The following is a 25,287-nucleotide window of genomic DNA, read 5'->3' as shown; positions in this document are numbered from 1 at the left end:
ACAGCATTGCGGGAGTCTTCTTCAGGTTCTGGCCACCGATATCCAATCCTCTTGAAGAATCGGTAAATTGGTCTTTGATTGCTTGGGTTGGTACGACGGTCGGATCATTGGTATGTTGGTAGCTGTATGCACGCAAGGTCTACAAGGGCTTGGTAGCAGAGGTAAACATTTCTCTTCGAGTGACTTAGTGAAATCCAGCGTGGAATCGCCGGAGCATTAACACGGTTGATATTCGTGAAGGGGCGGAAGCGTCTCCTTGTGCAGCGGACAGTTGTACGTAGGCATTCATTTCTCTTGTGCAGAGATTCCAGCGAGCGGAGCCACATTTGCAGCAGACACCATCGCTCATCTCCAGCCCTGACTAGAACTCCCATGATCTTCTTGGCTCATGCTTTCAAACTCCATATCCCAGTCATCTACTTCGGCAAATATCCGCTTCGCCTGTTCGAGCTCCTTGCCCCTAATTGCGTCATGCATTGAGATGCATTCTTCCGGTAGAATGGATTCATCAGCATCCTCGAAAGCTTCGAACTCTTCATCGTTCTCCTTATCCGCGATGGCATCCCTGCCGTAGGTCCTCCTACGGCCCTGGGCAATCGACAGTTCGGCAGCTTCCCGGCTTCGAGCGACAGTAGATTGCCGCGCGGCATGCGCAGCAACCTTCTTGCCTGCACCAGACTTCCTGGTGCTGGTTTTACCACGCGCTTTGGAAGGTGCCCTTCGGCGTGTCTCACCACCCAGCTCGTCCTCGTCGTTTTCCAAATGGCTGACGTCCAGGACGACGTCTTCCTCGTCCTCGGAGTCAGAGGCCATGTCGTACTCACTCTTCCGCTGACGAGGCTTCAGAATTTTCCTACGCTTGGGAAGCAGCGATTGTAGTGTAGCCGTGGATACCGGCTTCTGCTTCTTCGCGGCCTTCGCTCTGCTACGCACTGGAGAGATCTGTGTGACTGGATCCGCCATGTCTGTGTTGTACTGCGTATTGCGCATTTCCTCCTGGGCTGGGCTACTGCTAGCCGGCTCGGCCATAGTCCCATTTGGGGTGTCAATGCCGCTCTCATCAGCGTCAATTGTACCGACTCGAGCTATTCTCTTGGCGCCTCGCCTTGAGCCACTTGACCTTTCAGTAGACGGAATTGCAACGCTTTGCTCCCTTTCACTTTGCTCCCTTTCTGTCGATGGCACCATGACGTCGGCACTCTTAGCACCCAAAGATCCCGCAGCGAATGACGGCTCGGTGGGCGGTGTTGAAGACGACGGGACTTGAGCATTATGAGCATCCGAAGTTGCCGCTGGCTGGGGCGTTTCCGCTCGCTGCGAGGATGATGGCACAGCAACGACAATCTCATCAGCGGTCACGAAAGGCTCACCACCTGTGTTGTCTTGCGTGTCATCGATTGTCGATTTTCGTCGCTTAGCCCGCAACCCGGTGCTTGCAGTGGACTTCCGTTTATTCTTCGCCACATTCAATGGCGTGCCCTCTGCCTCGGGCGCGAAGTCGTCTTCGTCGTCAAGCTCTAGATCAAACATACTCGAGTCTTCAATGGCAAGATCGGTATGAGCAGCCGAGGGTCGTGCGCTGGCGGTCCGCTGTTGCACCATTGCTAACATACTTGGCTGGCGCGGTCTGCGTTTGAAGTTCTTCAAAGCTAGAATGCTTGTCTCCACGGCGGGAGTGCTTTGATTCCTAAGGACGGATCCCGGCTGGGTCAGTGAAGAGCGCTTTCCTTGGACAGTGCTCAGCTTTCCAGGTGGTGGCGGAGAGGGCGACAGGGAAAATTCGGAACGCTCAGGAACAATGTCATTTGACTTGCGCAGAGCTGTTTTGCGCGCCGGCGCAATGGCTGGAAATGAGTCGGATGATGCGACTGGATCTATTGGCTCTGTTCGTGGCGCTTCCTGGACACGCTGGCCCCGAGCAGTGGCGGCCATGCGTTGCTTCAAACCCTCCAAGACTTTGGTTTGTGCCTCGCTCTGTGCCACTTTGCGAATGGTGCGAGCCGGTCGACGATTACCTTTTGCGGCGGGAGCTGTCGCGGAATCGCTCTTTGCAAGTTCGTCCGTGGTCGTAGGGACGTCGCTGGGTGGCGCAGGCTCGTCAGAGGGCCCAATTGCGCCTGCCATGAGCAAATCGTCGCTGTCCTGTCGCGTCTGCTTTCTCGTGCGTCCTCTTCGCGGTTTCGCGTCCTTGACCATCGCTTCGGCATTTCCGTCGTCCTCGTATCTCGGGGCTGGAGAGTTTACGGCTGTATTTGTCTTTTCCTTGAGTGCGCGGCGCGTGATGGACGCGGGCGGCTGTGTCTGCGCCTGCGAGGCGGGTGCCTTGCGGAGACGAGCCATGTGCGCGAACGAGAGATGTCTTGTCCTTCAATGACCCGTTCGCTCCTCCTCTCCGGCACAGGTCGTGTGATGGTGTGGATAATGTAGAATTGCTGTGATTAATGTAACGCGACGCGATTCGCGAGATGTTGTTTCCATTGTCGATCTGAGTCTGACTAACCAGATGTGTACTAGACAGATCTCGACGCCAGTTGCATGATTGAGAGAACTTCCACCTCAAACTCTACACAGCTACGACGGCCATCACATGAGCATATTCAGTGTTGGCAGACGCGCATTCTCCGCTATACCACCTGTAACTTCTCGTACTTTCAATCGAACCATGGCGATCAGWCCGGCGCCCGAATCTGTTGCCAAACATGCAGCGGCCACTATCCACTCACCTCGAGATCCAAATACTCTGTCAAATTACAACGTATACACATCCGAGTTATGTATTACTGGTTCCATGCTGATGGTATCCAGGCSTGGCGAACGAGGCACACCTCTGCCGACTTCGAAGTTGACTTTACTAAGAAGCGTCTAACTGGAAATGTTCATCTTACCTTGGAGAAGCTTGGCGAAGGCGAGCAAAAGATCGTCCTCGACACGAGGTGTGGAACTCCGTTGATTCTACCTTGGAGCGTGCTGATCTGACCGCATTCTGTTAGTCATCTGGACATCAGCAATGTCCATGTCGGTGGAAAGGAGGTCAAGTGGGACCTCTCAGCCAGCCGAGTTGAGCCATACGGTAGTCCATTGACCATTCACATCGCTCAGCAGCACCTGGAGGCCGCTGCTCCGCATCTCACAGTTCGTATTGGGGTCTCCACCACCAAGGATTGCACAGCGTTGCAATGGCTCACTCCCGCGCAAACCAGCAACAAGAAGCACCCTTACATGTTCTCCCAGTGCCAGGCCATACATGCACGCTCCCTTTTCCCATGTCAGGATACTCCCGACGTGAAGTCAACCTTTACATTCAACATTCGCTCTCCTCTTCCGGTTCTGGCCTCGGGCTTGCCAACTGGGTCTAGGGACTTTGAGCACGGCAAGGAGGGCAAGCCTGGAACTTTGCTGTATACCTTCCACCAGTCTATCCCCATGCCAAGCTATCTCTTCGCTATTGCCAGCGGTGATCTTGCATCTGCCTCTATTGGACCTCGCTCGACTGTGTGGACCGGACCGGAAGAACTCAAGGCGAGCCAGTGGGAATTTGAGGATGACACCGAAGCGTACATTCAGTGCGCCGAAAAGATCGTATTTCCGTACGCATGGACTCAGTACTCAGTACTGGTTCTTCCTCCTAGTTTCCCTTATGGTATATACAGCTGAGCAGGCTTGAGACAGCGTGGGCTAAGATCACGCTAATGGCCACTCGATTCTATTATCAACCCATACTAACATCTCTGCAGGCGGTATGGAGAACCCTGTCTTCACGTTTGCCACACCGACCGTGGTATCAGGCGACAGACAGAATATTGACGTGATTGCCCACGAGCTGTCACACTCATGGAGCGGCAATCTGGTGTCGAATGCCAGCTGGGAACACTTCTGGCTCAACGAGTGAGTATTAATGCGCAGCGACACAAAGGCTACCGATCATTCATGGTCCCTCTCTCATACTTTGCTGACCTTGGCGTGTTTTCGCATAGAGGATGGACAACATACTTGGAGCGTCGTATACAGGCTGATATTCATGGCGACGACAAACATCGCGACTTCAGTGCAATAATCGGTTGGAAAGCGCTGGAGGACAGTATTCAACAGTTTGGAGAGGATCACGAGTTCACCAAGCTCATCCCGAATCTAAAGGGCGAAGATCCCGACGATTGCTTCTCCAGCATCCCCTACGAGAAAGGCTTTTGCTTCCTATACCGACTCGAGAAGCTCATTGGCAAGGCAAAGTGGGATAAGTTTATCCCGCACTACTTTTCGACTTGGCAGAGGCGCTCGGTGGATAGTTACGAGTTCAAATCAACTCTTCTGGATTTCTTCGCGTCCGACACTGAAGCATCGAAGAAACTCGACGAGCTAGACTGGGATGAGGCCTTCTACAAGCCAGGCTTCCCAGAAAAGCCTGCCTTCAACACTGAGCTTGCAGATATGTGCTACGTCCTTGCGGATAAATGGCAAGCTCTGAACGAAGGCAAGGCGGATTTCAAGCCCAGCAAAGACGACATCAAACATTTCATGGCCAACCAAAGTGTTGTTTTCCTCGAGAAGGTGCAGACTTTCTCAAAGCCGCTCTCGCCAGAGCTGGTTGAGCGAATGGGTGACGTGTATGATTTTGCAGCGAGCAAGAATGTCGAGGTGGTGAGTCGTTATCTTGTCGTTGGACTGCAGGCTCATGCCCAGAGTGTATACCGCCCGACGGCGGCKCTTTTGGGACAAGTCGGACGTATGAAGTTTGTGCGGCCATTGTACAGGGAGCTGATGAAGTGCGATTTGGATTTGGCGAAGCGGACCTTTGAGGAGAACAAGGAGTTCTACCATCCAATCTGCAAGGGAATGGTGGAAAAGCTGTTTGAGAAGTATCCCAAGGGTGCTTAGAATGAGGGGGAGAAATGCATTGACGGTGGCATTTTGTCAGGTGCAGACTTGTAAAGTTTCTCAATGTGCGAATGGAATATGCATGGTAAAATGTCTCACATATGCTGAGCGTACGAATCGAACGTCCTGTCCTCCGTATTTGACGGAAGGTCATTCATGCATGGACAGCCCCCCTCGAGCTTGAAGCAGTGCTGCAGCATTCGTCAGATGGCATAATAACAGTCGTACCTAGCACACAGTTATCCAACAATTGGGTCGTATCAATCTTAATTACAAAATCGACCACAGGTAGGGCTGTATTTGGTATTGGACGTGCTGTCGCCAAGGCCCAACTACCCCAACCMTAACCCTAAAGTCACTCGTCGAGCATCAGATGGACCTACGGTCAGCACGAGAAAGCCGGGAGGATCGTATGCAATGTTTCAGTCGATACTGTAGCCAAGATCACACATCGAGCGGTCTTACTATCCAGCATCAGGTCTTCGAGCGGGATAGGTCATTACTCGCCAGTTTTGACGGCCGAGTGATGTCAACACTACACGCGTACGATTCAAATAAGATGGATCACAGGTCGAGATCAAGACTGTAAACTTGAATTTTTTCGTGACAGACTGCGATTTAGTAGTTGAACCCTCCAGGATAACCCCATGAACGCCGTCATACAGCCGTTGCGCCGAACATGTAAGAACCCATTTTTAACGACTTCTCGTAGTGCCCGAGCCTCTCTTTCCGGCAATAAGCCACTTGGGAAGGGCAGCAGTGGTATGCCTGTCGGCTTCACCCTGTCTAGCCATTCTGTTCATCTTCTTCTGGCCCAACTTAGCCAAACGATCTGCCTTGTTTCTCGCCATTGGATCAGCAACACCATCATCTCTGCGGCTGACGCTCTGGCTTCGGGCACGAGCGACCGAGATGCTCCGTGACAGACGTGCCTGTTGACTCTCATCAACATCCATTGCATCGGCGTCGGAGGCGTCCTCGGTTCCTGCGCGGCTCTTGTTGCGTCCACGAGACATCGAACGAGCACGCTCGGAGATTGTGGAGGTGTCGTAGCCAGCCTTTTGAAGCGCAGATTCCATCTTGCCCAGCTCCACTGCCTTCTTCGATCGTGGGATTATGGCTCTGTTCTTGAGTGACTTGCGCATCTTGTTGTCATTCTTGATCAGTATTCTCTTCTCACGAATCTTCTCTGCCTTGAAGGCAATGTCGGCATCCTCGGCATCCTCCAGATCGTCATCCTCGTCGTAGTGACCTTCCGCTTCGAGACGCTCCTCCTCTTCTTCGAGTGCGGCAAGTTTAGCCTCAATCTCAGGATCAAAAAAGTCGTACACGTTCTTGCCGTCGACGATCTCGGGAATCTTGTCGTATTTCCATTCATCGTTTTCAAGGAGGTAGTTGTCCTTGAGATTGACGTTGAAGACACCTGCACCGCCATTCTCCTCTTCGACATCCCGCATAAGCTTAGGCCGGTTGRGATCGTTCTTGTCGTATTTCATCCTGTTCAGCGCAGCCTCGGGAATGTCTGCCTCCCACTTCATGCCACCCAAAGGCTGAGCAACATGAATTCTTCGTAGAACATCGCCAAGACGTCCTGTGACTTCACCCGAGGCGTTGGTGCCAGCCGTCAGCTTCTGAGCATTGCGCTCAGCCAGAAGCCGGTCACAGACCGCATTCCTCACATTCATCAGTCCTTCTGTCGTTGTGCATGACAATTGCAACATCTCGACATTTGCACCCTTCAACAACTTCTGCAATTGCTCCTGTGTTTCCGGGTCGAGCTGCTCGGGTCGCATCACATCGATCTTGTTGATTACGATGAAAACCAGCTTGTTTGCGAAGAGAGGCTTGATGCTTTCAAAAAGTGCAATCTGTGCCTGGACGCTGTATCCACACTGCTCGCTGAGATCCATGAAGTACATGATTGCACTTCGCAAATGCGCGATTGCAGTGATACTCTGCATCTCAATGGTGTTCATCTCTTCTAGAGGGTGATCCAAGATACCGGGTGTATCGATAGCCTGGAAACGCAGCATCTTGTAGTCGAAGTGGCCAACGAACAGTGACTTGGTCGTGAAGGCGTATGGCTGTACATCGACATCGGCGCGCGAGATGTTCTTCAGGAAGGATGATTTGCCGACGTTCGGGTAGCCGCAGATAAGCAGTGTGCGGGTGTTGGGATCGATTCCTGGAAGACGGCCCAAATGCTGACGAACTTGCTCGAGGTAGACGAGCGGGTCCTTGAGACGCTTGCAAATGGTGGCCATACGGCCCAGCGCAGCACGCTTAAGCTGCTTGCACTGGAATAGCGACTGGCCATATTTGAGCAGACGAATGTAGTCGCGCGAGACCGTCTCGATCAGGCCCTTTGCTGTGTTCAACTGGCCGAGGGCGATTCGGAAGTGGTCCGCATCGTAGAGGGTGTTGAGCAGATCTTTGTGAAACGGATGGATATCTGCAAGACGCGGAAAGCCGTCCAGGATCGCCGTGAGTTTCTCTGCGAACGTCTCGGCCGTGTACTTGACTTTTCGGATGTAGAATGCGCGGATACGGTGGATCTTGAATCCAGCACGGATCTGTGTCGGCAGCCTTCTTTGCGTACGTGAAAGGACGATATCTAAGAACTCGGCGGAGGTGGGAACCTTCATGCAACAGCAGAATCATTAGCGATGTTCCGGACAATCGTGGAGGGAGCAAATGTGGCGAGGAACGCGAGAGACAGTATCGTGTCAACTCGGCGGACCTTCTGCTGGGGGTGATTGCCTACCGCGCTGATATCTTTCCAAGTGACCTTCATGATTGCGACGAAGTGGGAGGGTAGGTGGTGCCAAAGCGCATCGAAGGAAAGGCAGAAAATACCTCCAGATATTTTTCGGATCTATCCGAACCCTGTCCCGCTCACGTGCCGTCTTATCGGACCCTTACAGCCCAGAGATCTCCGGCTCTCAGGTAAGGTACCTTCCAGGTTACCTTTCGGTGTCAACCCGTCATCATCTTCCAGGTTTACTTTGGTTTCCCGTGCAAACCGCCTGGAGGTTTCCCCTTATTGCTTCCTGCGTCTGATGCAATGCTACGATCTCATTATGTCGGCCCTGTTTTTCAATCAAATCATTTACGTACCAGCCTTCATACATTACGAGACGGAGCCACCTATGGGACGGGAGCATCTTCCACAGTTCGAAGGTAGGGCACTGGCTACGGGGTCCTCCACACGCGTGCCTCACATACAGCCGAGACAGTCCTGGCCTTGGGTTTAAGTAGATTCTAGTGGACAGGTAAGTAAGTAAGTCTTGATGCCGAGTGATCACTTGCAGGAATCGCTCTGTGTGAACCGCTGGTCACTGCCCCTGGAGCCTGTCACGATTTGCGGGAGATACCTTACTCTTCCTTCTCGCTTGTGTAACACGACGGCCAGATGAACTTGTCATTCAACGCGTCTCCCATGACGTCAACTCCATCATCACTTCGTACAGGCTTTTCAACCTTGAAGCATCAACATCAGCAACATGGCGGGCTTGAAGTCGCTGCAGGCGCACATGGTTGAACCAGGCGCCCAGAGCGTCAAACCTCGTATGCTGCACCGAAGACCAATCCAGCACTGCGCAATTCTGACTCTTCGCAGTCAAGTTCGAGCACTTCGRGATCCGACAAGCCAAGGGAAAAGGATTGGGTGCGTTTGCGACACAGCCCATCAAGGCTGGTACCATCATCCTCCGCGAAGAGCCACTCTTTACGATTAGCAAGCCCTGGGATCGTATCACCGAACAAGATGTCTGCGATGAATACAGCAGGCTTTCACCAGCATGTCAAACCATATTCGACAATCTGCGCGACTCGAAGGTGAATATATCCTTGCTGCAACTCTCGTCGCTACTCCAGGTCTCAGAGCCCAGATCAATTCCTTGGGCGGAAGGATACCTCCAAGTACATGCGACCAAGACTAACCCTTTACCAGGCCGAGCTTGGCCAGAATCCACAGAAGAAGAAGATTTACAAGTTCTTTGCCAATAAGTTTGCCGTTGGAAGGCAGCCTAGCTACGGATGCTTCGCCGTCAGCTCCCGTTTCAACCATTCCTGCCTCCCGAACTCAGCCATCACATCCGCGGAAGGCAAGCCTACCTTCAAGGTCTTCACAAATGTCGAGCAGGGCGAGGAGCTTACCTTTTGCTACGTCGACTCATTGCAATACATGCACACTGCTCAGCGTCAGTCTGAATTGAAACGCATCAATCTCATTGACTGCAAGTGCAAGCTTTGCTGCTCTCAGCCCGTCGTCCGCGTCGTGAGCGACATGCGACGCGGATTGATACGAGGCTTGCTGTTCATGGTCCGTGGCCAAGACCTCGCTTTCAGTAGCCCAGGAATCAACACTCTCACAAAAGACGTGTATGTTGAGGATGCGACTCTCCACTGGCTACTGATAGCAATGCTCGCTGAATCAGAAGGACTGGCCGCCGGCGATGTTCCTTACAGCGCATACGCGAGTGCCGCTAAGATGCTCGTATGCCAGAGCATATATCAAGGCCACAAGTGTCTTCCGAAGACGGTGACCAGCAACGCTCGATCCTGGATGGACAAGTCTGAGAGCCTTCTGCGACGCTTTTCAATTGCATCTCTGGARTCCAATATAGAATGGATGGCCTTGCGTCGCTTCGTGGACGCCGTCGGCAAAGATGGCACATTGCCGCCAATGGGAACTGCTTTACGCAGCATCACAACGCTGCCGTCAGGCATGAAAAGCAGACAGCAGGGTTGATGCAATGATCGGACGCCGAGAAAGCAACAGGAAGTCTCATGCGTTGTTACTTCTCTGCTGAAAAGGGCTTGCCGCCCTGAACTTTGTCACCATCTGACTACAGGAGGCATAATACGCTTCATGGGAGCGGCCGGCTTCCAGTGCCGTCCTTGCACCACCCTCAGACAGTCAGCTGCGAGCCGTTCAAAGTACGGAATCGTTAATTTTCAACAGTGGTTGGAGAGGCTTTGCCCCCAACTAAGTCGCATGAGAGTAATGCCGGCTGTACATGCTCTGATCAGAAGAATTGGACGTTCTGGCTCTGGCGATGAGGCATAGTAAGTACTATGACAGTCGGCTCTCTCATTCTCGTAAGTAGGGGCTTTCAAATTTCCATTCGCGTTGACTTCAAAAATCGAGATAGAAAAAGCGCTCAAGTCACCGTCGGCCAAATGCTTTGTTCGGTGATGCATGAAGTAGTTAAGGGTTGTTTGATTCGACACACGTTATAATTCTTTGACTCCAACGTTGAACACCCCGCTTTTTTAGTTAGTTAGGATGGCCGAGGGCCCTTACACTAATATTAGTACTACAGCGGCCTCTATAGCACCTATCCGTCTTAAAAGCGACCGTATATCGTCTATACTATGTCGGTAAGTAGTCCGTATAAAAGGTGTTGTGTTTCCTAACCTCTAAAGGAGCCGTACGAGCGTATTACGCCGCGCCGGCCTAGCGAACGACTACCCCCCCTCTCTATAACTAGCTCCGTATAGCCTTCGAAACGACGCTCTTTAGTAACCGTACTATTACGCGCTCGTATAAGGTATCCCTAACTACTATTACGTCGATAAGGCTAAGCTACGAGCTTTTCGGAGAGCCGTATCTACTACTATACGTACGCTAGCGTCGCCGAACGCGCCTTATATAGGCGGAAGAGGATAAGTTTATAGAGTTTATCTATACGTATTCGGACGCGTATTTAGATAAGATAGTATAGTAGATATTCGATTAAACTAGACACGTTTTTACGGACTCTAGTATCTTTAGGCTCCTTCGGCGGTATACGTATTCGAAGAAGATAGCTTAGAGGATTATAAGTAAGCGGAATACGGCTCTAAGAGCTTACTAGCGAGTAAGAGTAGTCGATTAGAGCCGTAACTAGTTAGTATTTATCGATAAGAGCGCGTATAATAAGCGGAACGGTTAGCGGTAGGTTAGTATTTATCCTTCGCTTAGGCCCTACTCTTATACTCGATAGGTATTACTTATAGAGTCTAATTAGCTATCTAGCGGACACGAGCTTACTAGCTAAACGGTTAGAACGGTAGTCTCTTATACCTATAATAACTATAGGTAGCTAGCTTAATAAGCCGCTCTTAAAGTAAGGATCGATTACTTAAGAGGATATACTAAACTAGCTACTATAGACTATCCTTCCTTAATTACTAACCGGTAATTATTATTATAGATAATGCTTTAATCTATAGGAGCGACGCTATTATATAGGCTATCCTTAATGCTAATTACTTCCTTAAACTACTTCCGCCTTACTTACCGGATTATAACCCTATCGAATAGTCCTTTTATATACTTAAGAGCTAGATAAAGAGGCACCGTAATATATAGATAGTTAATAACTTCGAGAGCTTCCTTATAGATGCCGTACGTAACGTAGCTAAGGAGTTACGTACTACTATATAGAAGCACTTTTAGAAGAGTAGATATAGCTAGAGTTTATTATTTAATTTAGAACTAGTATCTACCTCTATCTTTATTACTACCGGCTAATCGTACTATATATATATAAGAAGCTCTATATCCTTAAGTACTATAATCCTTCCGTTAAGTAATTTAATCCTTAGTTTTATATCTAGTATTACCTCTAATACCTTATTATTAGGGAACTATACCGCCGGTTTATAGACTTAAGGGCTCGGCTAAGACGCTAAGCCTATATAGGCCCGAATTAGGCCGGAAGGTTCCTATATAGAGCCCTACCTCGAGAGCCCTCCGCTCTCTAAGTAATATTAACTCCGTAAACTTACTATTTAGTATATATATCTATCCCTATCTATAACTCCCTTATACTTATCGATTACTACTTATAGGGTAGTAAGCTATATGTCCCTAAAGATTATAGCGAGATCCTTATACGTTAGTAGTATAGGGAATAGTAAGGACGTCGTATTTAGCGGTAGTAAGGACGGTAGAGAGCGAGTTAGTAGTAAGGAAGGATTAACCTATAAATTTCGAGTTATTTAATAATTTTAATATACTCGATTAAGAGGCTTATAATAGTCGATAAGTCGTCGTAGATATTATCTAAATTACTTATATATATAGCTAAAAGCGGCCGTATACGACGGCGGCTAGATTCCGTAGGATTAGTAAGCGTATTATAGTCTAGCCTTTTACGAAGTTAAAGCTAGCGGCTATACGGGGATACTAAGGATACCGCTTAGACCCTAAAATACTCTAATCCGTATAGCATAGTACACGATTACGTAATAACCGTATACTTTAAATTTACTAAATAAATACTTAAAACTCGAGCTCGTCTAGAGCTACATTTTAAGATGCTATTAATTAGATATAGTTAGCTAGCTACTACGCAATAAATTAATAACTATCTTAGATAAGACATTATTCTACGACTAGCTTAATAGGGCTTAGCGGACTTTATATATTCTTTTTTTTTCCCTACTAATAGAAAACAATACTATTTAATACACGCTAAAAATAAGATATAAATATAGATAAATATAACTAAATACGGTAAAGAAGCTCGAACAAAAATTACGTAAGTCGGACGGTTAGTTTAAAAGTTATTAAAGCCTTAATCTACGAGCCCTACGCTTTATATCCTTAAACTCCTACGTAGAGCGAATAGCTCTAATCTTATATCTAACACGTATACTAGCCCTCGTCTAAACTACATTACTTATACTAGCAATATTAACGAGAGTAATAAACTTATTAATTAACAACCGCTTAATAAGCTATAGCGCTACTTCCTATAGCTCTCCTTACTACTCTTTTCTAAGGCTATAATACTCTATAAACTCTTTAAGTTTATACTTAACCTCTAGCTATAAGGATAGCGGTAATATTACGTCGTTTAGTCCTAGTATTAGCGTTATAGATAGAGCGAGGTTATAGTAAATAATAGTATTACTATTACTTAATGCTATTAACTCGTTTTTTATCTTACGGATACTATTTATTCTACCGTCCTCGCTTATAAAACCACGCTCTTTTATAAGCACTAGATTACGTATAATAGTAGGGCTTAGTTCGTCTATAGTAAGTATTCCCTCTAAGATGCCCTTTTACTATACTATAAGCTATTACTTATATATCGGAAAGTAGTTTAAATAGTAATTACGAGCGTCCGGAGGTAGGTAATACTAAAAGCTATAGTTCTTATAGTTGCGGTTATTATAGGTCTACCGGCTTATTATTACCTCTAAGAAGTTACTAGTAATACGTATACCCTCTTAATTCTACGGTAGGCCGGAGAGTTAAATTATAGTAGCTGTTCGTTAAGTTAGAGCTAGTATTAATAGTATTATAACTAAAGGCTCTAACTCGACATCTATAGTAATATATAGTTCGCTCCTACTAGCCCTATAGAATAGTATTAACTATTTAATAATACCGTACTAGCTCTGTTTATTTTTCTATATAATTCTCGCTATACTAGCACTAATATATAGATAGCTAGCCGTAAGTTTAGCACTCTTTAAAACACCTTTTATATCGATAATATTCTCTTAAATCTAGCTCTTAATATTAATAGCTCTGTCCTCGTTACTACTTACTATCTAAGTATTATTATTACTCTCTTTCCCTCGGCGATAGGTAAGGCTAACTCGATACTCGAATACCTTCGGCTCCGGCTCTAACTCGGTAGATTTATCGACGAATAACGGCGTACTTAGCTATCGTAAGGCCGGTAGCTATCGTAAGGCCGATAGCTACTATAAGGCCGGTAGCTACTATAAGGCCGGTACTAGCCTCTTTTTCTTCTTCTTCTATTAGTAGCCTTCGCTAATACTAGTATTAATAACATCTATAGGCCGCTTCCGCTTCCTTAGATTACTAAAGTGCTTACGGCCTTCTTCTACTAACTACGTATTAAGGGTAGTAGCCTTACGTCTAAATTAATTACGCTCTAGCCGTTAACGCTCCTTCTTCTACTACTATACGAGTTCCTTCTACCGCTTCTTAGCCTCTCTAATAATACGTAGTTAAGAGGACCGGCTATTATACTTATAGTAGCGCTCTTAGCCGCTATCGCTATTACTACGAAAGTAGATAAAAGGCGCTACCGTAAGGTATAGCTCGTTAATTAGTATCCTTATAGGTAGTTCCGCTATATCCTTATCTATCGTATTCTTATCTACTATATTCTTATTCTTCGCTAAATCCTCCTCGATAGTATCCGCTATAACTTCCGCCTCTTTTACCCTCGTACGTAGCCTTAGCGCTCCGATAGCGGCTTAATACGCCCTCTATAATCTAGCGTACTACGAGCGGCGGAGGTAATCTATACCGGTAGAGATTAGTAGTAAGAACGGCGGACCTATAGGTTAGGATAAATACACGTAATACGTACTAATGCTAGCCTCTACGGCCGCGGATATAGCGGATAACGATAATAATACCTTTCGAAAACGCTTAGTAACGATACGCTTCGAATATTAGACTAATACGGTTTGTTTTAAGAGRGGTAGGTGTTATAGAGGCCGCTATAGTACTAATATTAGTAAAAGGGCCCTCGACCAGCCTAAATAACTAAAAAAAGAGGGGTGTCTAACGTTGGAGTTAAAGCATTCTAATATTGCTAACTTACCTTAGGCGATGGACGGTCCTCGGGTCGCCGAGGCGAGCTGAGCTCCATCGGCCCCACATCGCGGCGTCGCGGCATCGCAGCAACAAACCTCCTCACTTCTACTGCCTTACGATCCTGTCCTAGAAACGAAAGCCTCGCTACAGCACATGCACCACACGGTACTTACCAGAAGACCCACTCAACGCGACGTTTTGATCATGGAAGAAGCGTAGGACGCACCGGCTGGAATATCGGACAAGAACGCCTACCATGGTGCCGGTAGAAGCTTTACCAGTTTTGCGGTACCTATCTGGGAGGGGCCTTACTTGGTCGGCACGTGGGGGACAGAATGCAACGTGCTCGCAGCGAAGGACTATCTACGTCAGAAGCAAGAGCTTGGAAGCTGTTCGAAAACTGCCCGGTAGACCGGCGATCTTGACTGTGGTGAGACCGCATGTCAGCGAGCAGAGAACATGGCGTCGACAGATGGCTACGGTGGTGGATCAAAACTCAGCGAAATATCCCAAAGAGGGCCCTATTCCAGAGTACGATGCTCGAGTGCAGTCGGGAAGGCTTAGAGATGACGAGCACCAACGAGGCCTGATATACTCTCTGCAAGACCTGCACGACACATTAGCCAAGTACAAGCCGGATGTTGTTTTGAAACCTACGATCGAATCTTTGAAGCCGAAGCCAAAGTCCTTTTTTGGTTCTCTCCTCGGCCGAGGAGGCCAACAGTTGCAGATGCGGCCAAGAGAGAACCTTCCAAAGGGTCTTTACATGTACGGTGATGTGGGAAGTGGTAAGACGATGTTGATGGACTTATTCTTTGATACACTGCCGCCCAACATCATTCACAAGACTCGGATTCACTTCCACAATTTCATGCAAGATGTACACAAACAGCTGCACAAGATGAAGGCACAGCATGGTAGCAGCATAGATTGCATTCCATTCGTGGCCGCAGAGATCGCGGAGAAGGCGTCCGTGCTCTGTTTCGACGAATTTCAATGTACAGATGTTGCAGATGCCATGATCTTGCGCCGACTGATAGAGAGCTTAATGGCCCACGGCACGGTCTTGGTAACGACAAGTAACCGGCATCCTACCGAACTTTACAGGAACGGCATACAGCGGGAGTCCTTCATTCCTTGCATAAACCTCTTGATGGATCAGCTTCATGTTCTCAACTTGGATTCAACTACAGACTATCGGAAGATCCCAAGACCCCCTTCAGGTGTGTATCACCATCCTCTCGATGCAGGTGCGGAGAGACACGCCGAGCACTGGTTTAAATTCCTCGGTGATATCGAGAACGATCCTCCGCATAAGGAAATCCAAACCGTTTGGGGCAGGGAAATTGAAGTGCCTCGAGCATCCGGAAGAGCCTGTTGGTTCACTTTTGACCAACTCATTGGTAGTGCAACTGGAGCTGCTGACTACTTAGAACTCGTTCAGCACTACCAGGCTTTCATAGTCACGGGAGTACCAGGCATGAACTACAGGTCTCGGGATCTGGCGCGTCGATTCATCACCTTTCTAGACGCCATCTATGAATCCCGCGCCAAGCTGGTGCTGACCACGGAGGTCCCTCTCACTCAGTTATTCACCTCGAAGGCCGAGATCGGCGAAATGTTGGACAAAGCGGCCGATGCTGGCGACCCGGAAGCTCAGAAAAGCAAGACAGTCAAGGATGGCGATGGTGTCGACGATGCGATGAGGAGTCTGATGGACGACCTGGGACTCAACATGGACACTTTGAAGAAGAGTAGCATGTTTACCGGCGATGAAGAAGCGTTCGCATTCGCTCGCGCTCTGTCACGTTTGACAGAAATGGGCAGTCAGGAATGGTAAGTGAACAAAAGGCAGAAAGTATCAGGCTTGCTCGCAGCGTGTCAATGAACACTTYGCATCCCCAAGTTGAATACTGGCATTCAATTTGACACATTGCTGATACTTCTTGATTCCAGGGTCGAGCGTGGACTAGGATTGGGTTCCGCTGGCAAGCAGGACACCGAGAATTGGAAGAAGGTCAGAGGGTCATGGCGCCAGGATAGCTATTGAGCGCCGCTGCATTGTGCTTCATGATACCCAATTAAGCGATACGTGGAGTATGAACTATGATTCGCTCCTGCTGGCAAGAAGTCCGGACCCCGAGGATGAAGGAGCCATTGACCGGCGCGACTGCAATTTGCTTTGTGATGCCCAGTGAAGCGACATAACACGGGTAAGTACGTTACCATCAGAACTGATAGCCCGACCTCCCCGGTTCAAAGCGAATGGGATCGCCATTGAACAGCCTGACCGATGCTTGCCTTGTGTTCTCCCTCATAAGCTCTTCTTTGAGGGCGCTTGCTCCGATCAGCACCCTGTGTGCCACGATCACCGCAGTCAGCATATCTATTGAGAGGAGATGACAGTAGCTGGCAGAGGACTCACGTTTGCACGCCCATCAAAGTCGCCAGCTCAAACACCTCTAGAACTTCGTCCTGAGTTGCTCCGCACTCCAAAGCTTCGCGGATATGGTGCTTCAATCCTGGCTTGAACAAATGCGTCGTGGAGCAGTCGATTGCAATGTATATGAGGAACTTGACCTTTGGCTCCAGCGTATTGTTGTTGTCTCTGTACGCAATAGACGTATAGTCTGTATATGCTTCCATGAATCGGGGAGCGTTTCGCAGAATGAAGTGCCATGTAGGGTTCCAGTAACCACGATGGTGCTCGAAGTTTGCTTTCAGACGCTCCTGGCGATCAGTGAAGTCACGAGGAAAGCCACCTCCTCCCATTCCCTCTTCCATTACTTCCATGAGAAGTGGAACGCCCACGGATAGAGTGTCTCCACCGAGAACGGAGGTCAGCTCCAATGTCTCCATAATCTCCTCGATCTTTGCGCCTGCACGCAAGGCCCCAGCGGTATGCGCACGAACACCTGGCTCAAAGAGATGAGTGCATGAAGCATCTGATAAGTGGTGGGCGAATTAGCTTCTACGCAATCGGCGACTCAAGGCGTGGTATTGCAAGGCCGCCTGCCTTTGCGAGCCCACAAACTCACCCATAGCTAGTAGGATCAATTCCTGAACCTTTCTGGACAAGTATTGGTCGTGTACAGGTATTCTCCGAAGGCGCAGATATGCAGCCAAATACTGTGGATGAAATTCAAGGACATTTTCCCAGGCATCTGACCATTCCTCACCAGATTCGATGAGCTCCCGCCTGAGATCTGCCATGTCGTACTGGATAACGTAGAGAATAATGAGCTGTACAGGATTGGAGAACCGTGAACGAACCTAAAAGTCCGTGCAGGAGGACGACAAGGCTCGCTCAAAAGGTGAAGTAGGGAGTACGGTATATTGATTTTCGACAGAGATCTCCTCACACAGCAGCGGCAATGACGTTGCGCTAATGACCACTGACTCGAGCGTGCCGTTCGCGCCTCGCGAACTTTCGATCGAGTGAAGAGGAGCTACTGTTGCGCAGCTCCTCATGATCGAAGAATGATGCCTGAAGTGGAGTAACACTGTTTCTGCTTAAGTTAGTGGAGATGRCAAGTGCACGGCGACGTTACGACGTTTGAAGCTTGCGGATCTGCTTCACTTGACGCAGGACGCTAACCATTCCCGGAAGAGAAAGGTGCCACCAGGCCAGCTCATCGCTGATGCGCCTGAATTCCTCCCGAAGAATCGAGTGGGGATAATGAGCAGGGAGAAATTTACACGTTCAGTTCATTCGCTATGCTCCCTCGCTAATAACAATCGTTCCGTCGAATCCCATCCCATTCTGTCCGAGCAAGCAGTAAAGTCATGATATTCGTGAGAAGTCAACGGCGCATGCAGCGACGCAAACCGCTCGTCCTTCTGTTCTGCTGTTCCGGATCTAATAGAAAATTGACCCGCTCCACGGTGCCTCAAGGGCAGCCTCTTCCCAACGCCTTACTCCGATTTTATCAAAGACATGTATAGTAACCGCCATTAAAGTGATTCGAACCAGAATACCGGAGATACGAATCGGGTATCATGAAGAAGCTCAGCCAGTGCCGTTCGGATCCCACATCCCATCCCCACGATTTCGCATGCGATATCACCAGCTCTAAGCAACTGACGCTTCAAGCTCGGTATCTATAGCGTCCAGTTCCACCCCCGCAGCAGCAGGAGATCCGGACGCTTCATCGGCTTCAGCATCAGCCTCCTCGATCTTCTTCTCATCAACACCTTGCTCGCGACAGAGCGGACACGAATTCCGTCCAGTTGTGAGCCATTGGTCGATGCACTCTTTGTGGAACAGATGGCTGCACTTGACAAGCTTACGCCCAGTATCCTTTGCTTCGAAATCGCAAAGACAAACCAAGCACCGCTGGCCAGCTTCCAAGACGACGTGATCGTCGCCCTCGATAGCGCTCGCCACCAGGCTGGAAGTCTTGGTAGCATCCTCGGACACACCGACAGTGGTGATGTTGTAAACTCCACCCGCGCTTTCAACATCCTCCTCGGTGGCCACAGGGGCCTTGGCAGGTCCGAGCAAAGCTGAAAGCAGCATCATGTCCTCGTACGTCGGGTTTTCGGTAAAAAGGCTCGGTGTTGTAAGGATGGGATGATTCTCGGGATRAGAGCCGCCAAGCACATAGATAATCCAGCTTCTCGAATCGTTGCCGCTGTTTCTGTGCTCGTTGCTCGAGGCGTCGGTGCCAGTATTCGACGAAGTGCGTGATAAGGCTGGTAAATGATCAGGCTCCACGACGCCATTCCTACGCGGATGGCCTGATGCGAAACGAGGGTAATGTATGTTCGGGGCCGTGTCTGAACGACGGTGGAGACGGTATGACTCCGAGTCTCCCAAGAGGCCTGTGCCGGAATGAGTGGATCGAATTGACGCGGTCTCCTCCGTGTGAGAGCTCAACGGGCTAGTCGCTGATGCTCGGTGGAGGATGCTGTTGCGTGTTGAGTCGTTACTGAAGTCGCGCACGCTGCTGGCCACGAGTGACGTAGGCCGTGAGTGGGTGGGTGTGGTGCTCCGGCTTGATATCCGGCTGAGTTCAGGGCTTGGGCTGGCCGGTGTTGCTGGGGGTGGTCTGGGTTCGTAGTTGGAGCTTGTGCTGGCCACACTCCAAGGTCGCTCTCTACGGCTCTCTGGAGAGCGGTGATCGCGCTGGTCATCCATTCTGTCGCTCAATCTGCTCCTTCCCATGCCGAAGTTTCCCATGCTCGCTCTACGCCTATGCCGGAAGGACGTTCCGTTTTGAGGCGGTCGCAGTATCGAGTCAATGCTATCATGACCATGGGCTCCGAGTGCATGGGCGGGCAGTGGCGTCGGGAAGTTACCCAACGCGTCGATGAACGGTGGAAGATCCTCGCTGGGAGTGCCAGCATTCGAATTGGAATTCGGCGAGATTGATCGAATCCCAACGATGATAATGGGAACCATGCGACCTTCGCCAGCGCCGGACTCACTGCCAGCATCCCCAACCGCAGGATCACGCGCTTCCGAGTCGTTCGCACCGGACGATGCGCCGAAGCGGAACATGCGAAAGAAGTTGAGTGGCGCGGCTTGTGCACCCGTACCGTCGCCATCGCCATCACTGCCGCCCTGACGGAGCGCAGATGCTATTCTGCCGTTCTGCAAGGCTCGCAAGAAGCCATCGAAGCTACCGTCTTCTCCACTTGCTGTCCCCAAGTCTCCCAGTCCAGAGCTTCCAGTCAAGCTCGTTGCCTCGCTCAACGCATGGTGATCGTCACCCATGAGAGTTGCAGCCGTGGCCGCTGCAGCCACACTCAGCAGTCTGCTCAGCATTGCAGCCTGATCTTCGCTCCCCCGCGGTCTATTTGATGCTGCCGGTGGTGGTGATCGTCGGCGGCGGAGGGAGGATGTCAAATGTCGAAACGACCGATCTGGTCGCAGCGCGTTCAACCGCACGCGGCGGTGCGAGCTCTCGGGACGAGGCGCGGGCTGTGGCTCAGGCATATCGCGGAGAAGGTCGTTATCGAAGGTTGAAGTGAGGTCGATGGAGGGCAGGCGCGGCGGTGATAGATACTCGTTGCTCTGACCACTGCCTGGGCTACCGCGCACATATGAAGATCGATGTTGTTGTAGAAATGAATGTGCGGGTCGGGTGGAGCTGCGATCAGGGTCTCGCCGTATCATGTCCTGGAAGCGAGAGCGTGTACGGTGAAGCAGGGCGGCACGCGGTTGCTCATCGCTCGTCGAGTGGTCTCGCGGCTCAGTGAATACGTGGTCCGGGCTTGAGCGGAACATTTGCGACAGGCGGTTGACACTTCGTATCCGACTGTCGGAGTTGTTTAGCAGACCGTCGTCCTGTAGATGAATCTCGCCATCAGTGTCGGTCTCCGCCCCTCTTACTCCACTCTCCGCTCCATCCCCATCCGGCTGCCGCCGCGGAGGCAGTCCGAGCATGGTCCGTCGCGACCCTGATGCTGGCCCCCACCGCGACCTCCGCTCCACCACGCCGTCCTCCGGCTGCGAGGACCCTTGGCCCATCGTGCTCGTGCTCGTGTCCGCGCCCGGTGTGATTACGGCGTCGGGCTATCTGTACATGTTCTGACGATGGCAGCCAGCGACGCCGCGCTGTGCACGCCCCCTGACACTGCTGCTGCTGTGGAGTGCTGGCGGTGTTGCTGAACGAGTCGACCGTGAGAAGTAGCGATGGTGGGTGATAGGTGATGTGTGTGAGTTCAGTGAGTTCAGTTGAAGGTGGATCGACCAGAACTAGAACGGTAGAACCTAGCGGGCCAGATCCGCTGCAGCAAGCAATCACCTAATAACTTAGCGTTACTTCGCGCTTTCCTCTACACCACCGTCGCCAGGCTACGACAGCGTTTCACTCGTCCGCTCCGAGAACGTACGCATTAATCTGATGCACTACTGATCCTCACATCGGCCTCATCCTGCTCTGCTTCCCTCACGCAAACCCCCCACTACACCTTTATCAATCTTGCTGACACGCCACACTCCAAGCGGAACGGTTGCTGCGCTCTCTCTTCTCAGCTGAACGGACTCCTGCCGTAATCCCTGTTCTACTGGCTTGCGTCCTCCAACCCACTGAGTTCTCATTACGTGCTATTTCAGTTCTCACCATGTCAAATTTTGCGCCAGTCTACAGGCCGTCCACCACGCAGCAATCGTTCCTAACACGCGAGCAAAAGCGTGAGCGCAAGCGCAAGCGCAATKCTCTTGACGATTCAGATGAAAATGATCGATCTTCGGACTCAGAGGGAGAACATGGCGCTCCGCGAGTGCTGCACCCGGTGAACAAAACGGATCCCTATTATGTGGCGGGCCATCCCCGTGAGAAACCTCTGCCAGGAGGTAATTTTCCGCATGCAGCCGTGAAGGAGGCCCGGCATGCACAAATTCCTGCCGAGCAGGAATTGTCTCGGTTGAATCCTCCGATGTTTGTACCAAAGATCGCTCAAACAGACCATGCTAGCTCGTTGAGGGCGCGCCATCTGGATAATCTTACTGCGATCTTGCATAAATGCATGCTCAAGGACGATTGGGAGCGTGCCTCACGCGCATGGGGGCTCATTCTGCGGACCGAGATTGCAGGACGAGGCGTTGACGTCCGCCAGCATGGGCGTTGGACGATCGGGGCTGAAATATTGATGCGTCGTGATCAAATGTCAGCGCGGGATGTCGCATGGCGACTGGGTACTGGCAGAGTTGACGAGCATGAGGAAGAGGTTGAAGAAGACGAAAAGCTGACCTCTGTACCTGCGATCAAAGACGACAGCTTCAAGAAGGCGCGCGACTACTATGACCGCCTCATAGTCCAGCATCCGCACTTGCAGCGTACTCATCATTCAATTACAAGTGCATTATCGATATACCCGGCAAGATTTAGTTTGTGGATATATCACGTCCAGGACAAATCAAAACGAGAGCGGCAGGGGATCAGTGCCACTTCCGACTTTACAGACAGCGACTTGAGTACGAGCCCTGGGAGCGACAGAAGCGATCAGCGACGCAGGTATCGAGAGGTGAGGAGTCGTGAACTTACAGAGGCACTGGAGATCGCTCGGCAGCTTGATGAGCTACTCGTCAGTCCACCATATGACAGCAGCCATGAGATGCTTTACACGAGGGGCATGGTGGCGCTTTGGCTCTACGACTTACAGGCGGAGCTTCTGCGACTACCCCAGGAGAATAATCCAAGTGGAGTGTCTGATGATGGCGAAGGAGATTCGTCACTAGAGCACATCAATGCCGCGCAAGTGGATACGCAGCGACGCCGTGCAGGTAAAATCTTCGAAAAGCTGCTTGCAGCTGGAATGGAGTTGCCGCCTAGTGTTCACGCGTTTCTGGACGAAGGYGAGGGATATGGCGATGCATGATGCTTTACTGTTCAACGTGACCTCGCCATCTGTATTTGGTGAGCATCGGGCTGTATTGCGCTTGTATTCAAGTCGTAAGTAGGGTATCTCTATCCGCAGGAAAAAAAAACAGATCGTCACTCAAGAATAGCACCGAGGACCGCATCCAACCAGTCATCGTACCACTCCTTCTTCCCACGTCCAACCAGTGCATCGATCATCAACCTCGCCGCATCACCATCTTCACCCTTCTTCCCGCCTTCTTCCTCCCTCCAGGCCAATTCTGCTTGCTGTGCTGCGCTACGAATGGCCGCCTCCTCGTCTTCATCTCCATACAAGTCGCATCTCTCGCATTCACCGCATCTCCCACCACCGGGCCGGAAGTGCTGGCAAAAGTGCCCGTACCCTTCCTTGCTCGAGATCTCATTCCTGCAGATGTAACACATTGTATAGCCACAATTGCAGACCAGCTTGTTACAGCCGCTCGACTTCACAAAACTAAGCATACATTTCGGACAGGTACGCTTGACGGCTGCGGTTGCGGACGCCTCGATGGCGTGGCGCAAGGATGATTTCTCGGACTCGAAGCAGGTGTGCGGATCCTGCCAAGGCGCCGTGCAACGTGTGCAGGATACTTGGAGGCAAGTTGGTTGCTGACATCGGAAACGCAGACCGCGGCGCTCTTTGTAGACTCGGATGATGGATCTGGATATGATGGCTCTGGCAGATGGGAGAAGGCGGGTAGCGAGCCAGACGATTGCAGCGAGGATGAGCAGCGGGATTGTGAATACGATCAGAGTAGCCATGAGGGACGTGAACATGATTTGTGTGGCTGGGTTGGACCGTGTCAATATATGGCACCAAGTAGTCATTGGGTGCCGTGGTCGGAGTTTTGGTGGCTCGTCGATCTCAGCGTAGCTGCAGAATGGGCAACGCTGAAGGGCGAGGCCGCTCTGTAGAAGTGTCTCGCTGGTGATGCGGGCTTGGAAKTCATGCCAAGCATCTTCGTTGGTGCTGCCTTGAGTGAGGGCACGTCGAACGTGGTCCGCAGACATGTAGCCATTACAACCATCCGTAGTAGTGGCGAAGCAGCGGACTGTGCATCGTTCTGAGTCGGTTGTGCGCGCCCATCCTTGGCCATACAAGGCCTCGTTAACCGTCCTGCGAATGCAGTCCAGACACAGGTAGTGGCAGGAATCGCTACATGTTGCGATCTTTTCGAATGGCACGGATGAATAGCAGCACTCGCAATCAAACAGAGCCTCGGCCTCTTCAGCTTCCGCTTCATTGACCTCGTTTGCTATGAGATAGTCCGCGATGATACGATCCTGCCGTTGCCTCGTAACGATTGGTCTCACGAAAAGCTCCCAGAGCTCACGGTCGAGTTCCTCATTGCCAGTCCGCCGAAGGGCAGGGACGGCAGGGTGTCCCGGCCCCCTTTCCGGTTGCCAGACGATGAAAGGGTGGCTGTCAGCCGCGTTTGACTGGGAGCGCTTTGTCCAGAAGCTTGTTATGGAGAATCGCCACGATCTGTTCAAAAGCTGCTGGAGTACAGGTCTTGCCAGAGTATAGGAGAAGTTGTGCTCGGCCAGCACGCCACGGATTGTGGAATGACTCAAATTCTTGAACTCCTGATAGAGGACTTGCTTGACAGCCTTTTTATAACTTTGACCTCGAAACAAATCCTCGGGTTGCACGTCGCCTTGTGCCTGCACAGCTTCATTCATTTGCTCACGATTCCGGGCTTTGGCTGAATCCTGTCTGCGTAGCGTTCGATACCTGCCATTCACCCATTTATCCTTCCTCTGGAGTAGATGTTCTGTCACCACCTGCAGCCTGCTTTCCTTGCTGATGCTCACAAGCATCTCTCGAAAGACTTCCGGCTGCACGTCCGGGAATATGTCCACCAGGGCACCAAGCGCAGTGTTGAGCTCACTGAGGTCTGGTTCTTCGACCTCACTTCGCGAGACTGAAGGATCGTACAAAGGCGTGATATTTTCACTGATCTCACTTGTGGGTGTTCTGAAGGGCCTGAAGAAGTCCGCTTTGCTCTTCCACACTCGGCCGGACTTGGACAGCGATGGCACGTTGTCCATGATGTGCTCTTCAAGTCACGAGGGTCAGCGTTTCCAGTCGCATTCTTTGGCGATATAGCGGTTCTGACATCAGCAGAGCCTATTGAATTAGATGCCAAGCGATACGATGTACGTGATGCTGAAGGAAGAGGTACAACGATGATGTTGAAAGTAGACGTTTCGTGGTTTCACGGCAAAACTATACCCCGCAGGTAACCTGGAAAGCTAAAGGACTCCCGATCAAAAGGTTACATGTACCTAGGTAAGGTACAAGACTTGGGAACTACCGCCTACCTACACGCACATGCGAACACAATACGTCAAGCAAACGACATGCGACCGGCTCCGTTTCGATGTGTGCCGAGTTTGCAGTCCAGAGATCAAGGTCACAAGCCGCGTGAGACATTATCCCATGACTCTATATTTATGCGAGCACAAGAAGAACCCCCCGTG

General features: G+C 50.6%; 9 protein-coding genes; 4 read left to right on the top strand and 5 right to left on the bottom strand.

Moving 5' to 3' along the window:
- Positions 1 to 345: 345 nt before the first annotated feature.
- On the bottom strand, positions 346 to 2,340 carry RCC_05373 (uncharacterized protein; the record flags this gene model as incomplete). The annotated part of the gene is made up of 1 exon (XM_023770644.1): positions 346 to 2,340. One exon carries the CDS (start codon positions 2,338 to 2,340, stop codon positions 346 to 348), a length of 1,995 nt encoding a protein of 664 aa, XP_023626412.1.
- Positions 2,341 to 2,662: 322 nt separating this feature from the next.
- RCC_05372 (probable Leukotriene A-4 hydrolase homolog) lies at positions 2,663 to 4,872 on the top strand (the record flags this gene model as incomplete). XM_023770643.1 has 5 exons in its annotated part: positions 2,663 to 2,755; positions 2,806 to 2,933; positions 2,991 to 3,640; positions 3,735 to 3,885; positions 3,975 to 4,872. The coding sequence occupies 5 exons, from the start codon at positions 2,663 to 2,665 to the stop codon at positions 4,870 to 4,872; spliced, it is 1,920 nt and encodes a 639-aa protein (XP_023626411.1).
- A 695-nt stretch (positions 4,873 to 5,567) lies between these two features.
- Positions 5,568 to 7,666, bottom strand: RCC_05371 (probable GTP-binding protein CRFG/NOG1 (ODN superfamily); the record flags this gene model as incomplete). XM_023770642.1 has 2 exons in its annotated part: positions 5,568 to 7,511; positions 7,637 to 7,666. The coding sequence occupies 2 exons, from the start codon at positions 7,664 to 7,666 to the stop codon at positions 5,568 to 5,570; spliced, it is 1,974 nt and encodes a 657-aa protein (XP_023626410.1).
- Positions 7,667 to 8,375: 709 nt separating this feature from the next.
- On the top strand, positions 8,376 to 9,625 carry RCC_05370 (uncharacterized protein; the record flags this gene model as incomplete). XM_023770641.1 has 3 exons in its annotated part: positions 8,376 to 8,439; positions 8,492 to 8,709; positions 8,825 to 9,625. 3 exons carry the CDS (start codon positions 8,376 to 8,378, stop codon positions 9,623 to 9,625), a joined length of 1,083 nt encoding a protein of 360 aa, XP_023626409.1.
- A 5,083-nt stretch (positions 9,626 to 14,708) lies between these two features.
- On the top strand, positions 14,709 to 16,502 carry RCC_05369 (probable AFG1-ATPase family gene; the record flags this gene model as incomplete). XM_023770640.1 has 2 exons in its annotated part: positions 14,709 to 16,288; positions 16,409 to 16,502. The coding sequence occupies 2 exons, from the start codon at positions 14,709 to 14,711 to the stop codon at positions 16,500 to 16,502; spliced, it is 1,674 nt and encodes a 557-aa protein (XP_023626408.1).
- A 178-nt stretch (positions 16,503 to 16,680) lies between these two features.
- RCC_05368 (uncharacterized protein) lies at positions 16,681 to 17,665 on the bottom strand (the record flags this gene model as incomplete). XM_023770639.1 has 3 exons in its annotated part: positions 16,681 to 16,807; positions 16,878 to 17,367; positions 17,491 to 17,665. 3 exons carry the CDS (start codon positions 17,663 to 17,665, stop codon positions 16,681 to 16,683), a joined length of 792 nt encoding a protein of 263 aa, XP_023626407.1.
- Positions 17,666 to 18,524: 859 nt separating this feature from the next.
- RCC_05367 (uncharacterized protein) lies at positions 18,525 to 20,927 on the bottom strand (the record flags this gene model as incomplete). The annotated part of the gene is made up of 1 exon (XM_023770638.1): positions 18,525 to 20,927. The coding sequence occupies one exon, from the start codon at positions 20,925 to 20,927 to the stop codon at positions 18,525 to 18,527; it is 2,403 nt and encodes an 800-aa protein (XP_023626406.1).
- A 596-nt stretch (positions 20,928 to 21,523) lies between these two features.
- Positions 21,524 to 22,780, top strand: RCC_05366 (uncharacterized protein; the record flags this gene model as incomplete). Its single annotated transcript, XM_023770637.1, has 1 exon — positions 21,524 to 22,780. One exon carries the CDS (start codon positions 21,524 to 21,526, stop codon positions 22,778 to 22,780), a length of 1,257 nt encoding a protein of 418 aa, XP_023626405.1.
- Positions 22,781 to 22,896: 116 nt separating this feature from the next.
- RCC_05365 (related to RING-like zinc finger protein ZIN) lies at positions 22,897 to 24,855 on the bottom strand (the record flags this gene model as incomplete). Its single annotated transcript, XM_023770636.1, has 1 exon — positions 22,897 to 24,855. One exon carries the CDS (start codon positions 24,853 to 24,855, stop codon positions 22,897 to 22,899), a length of 1,959 nt encoding a protein of 652 aa, XP_023626404.1.
- Positions 24,856 to 25,287: the final 432 nt, after the last annotated feature.

The sequence above is a fragment of the Ramularia collo-cygni genome, assembly GCF_900074925.1.
Source record: "Ramularia collo-cygni strain URUG2 genome assembly, contig: RCC_scaffold07, whole genome shotgun sequence".
In the NCBI taxonomy this organism is placed as follows: domain Eukaryota; kingdom Fungi; phylum Ascomycota; class Dothideomycetes; order Mycosphaerellales; family Mycosphaerellaceae; genus Ramularia; species Ramularia collo-cygni.
This window is presented reverse-complemented; position numbering and strand designations above follow the sequence as displayed.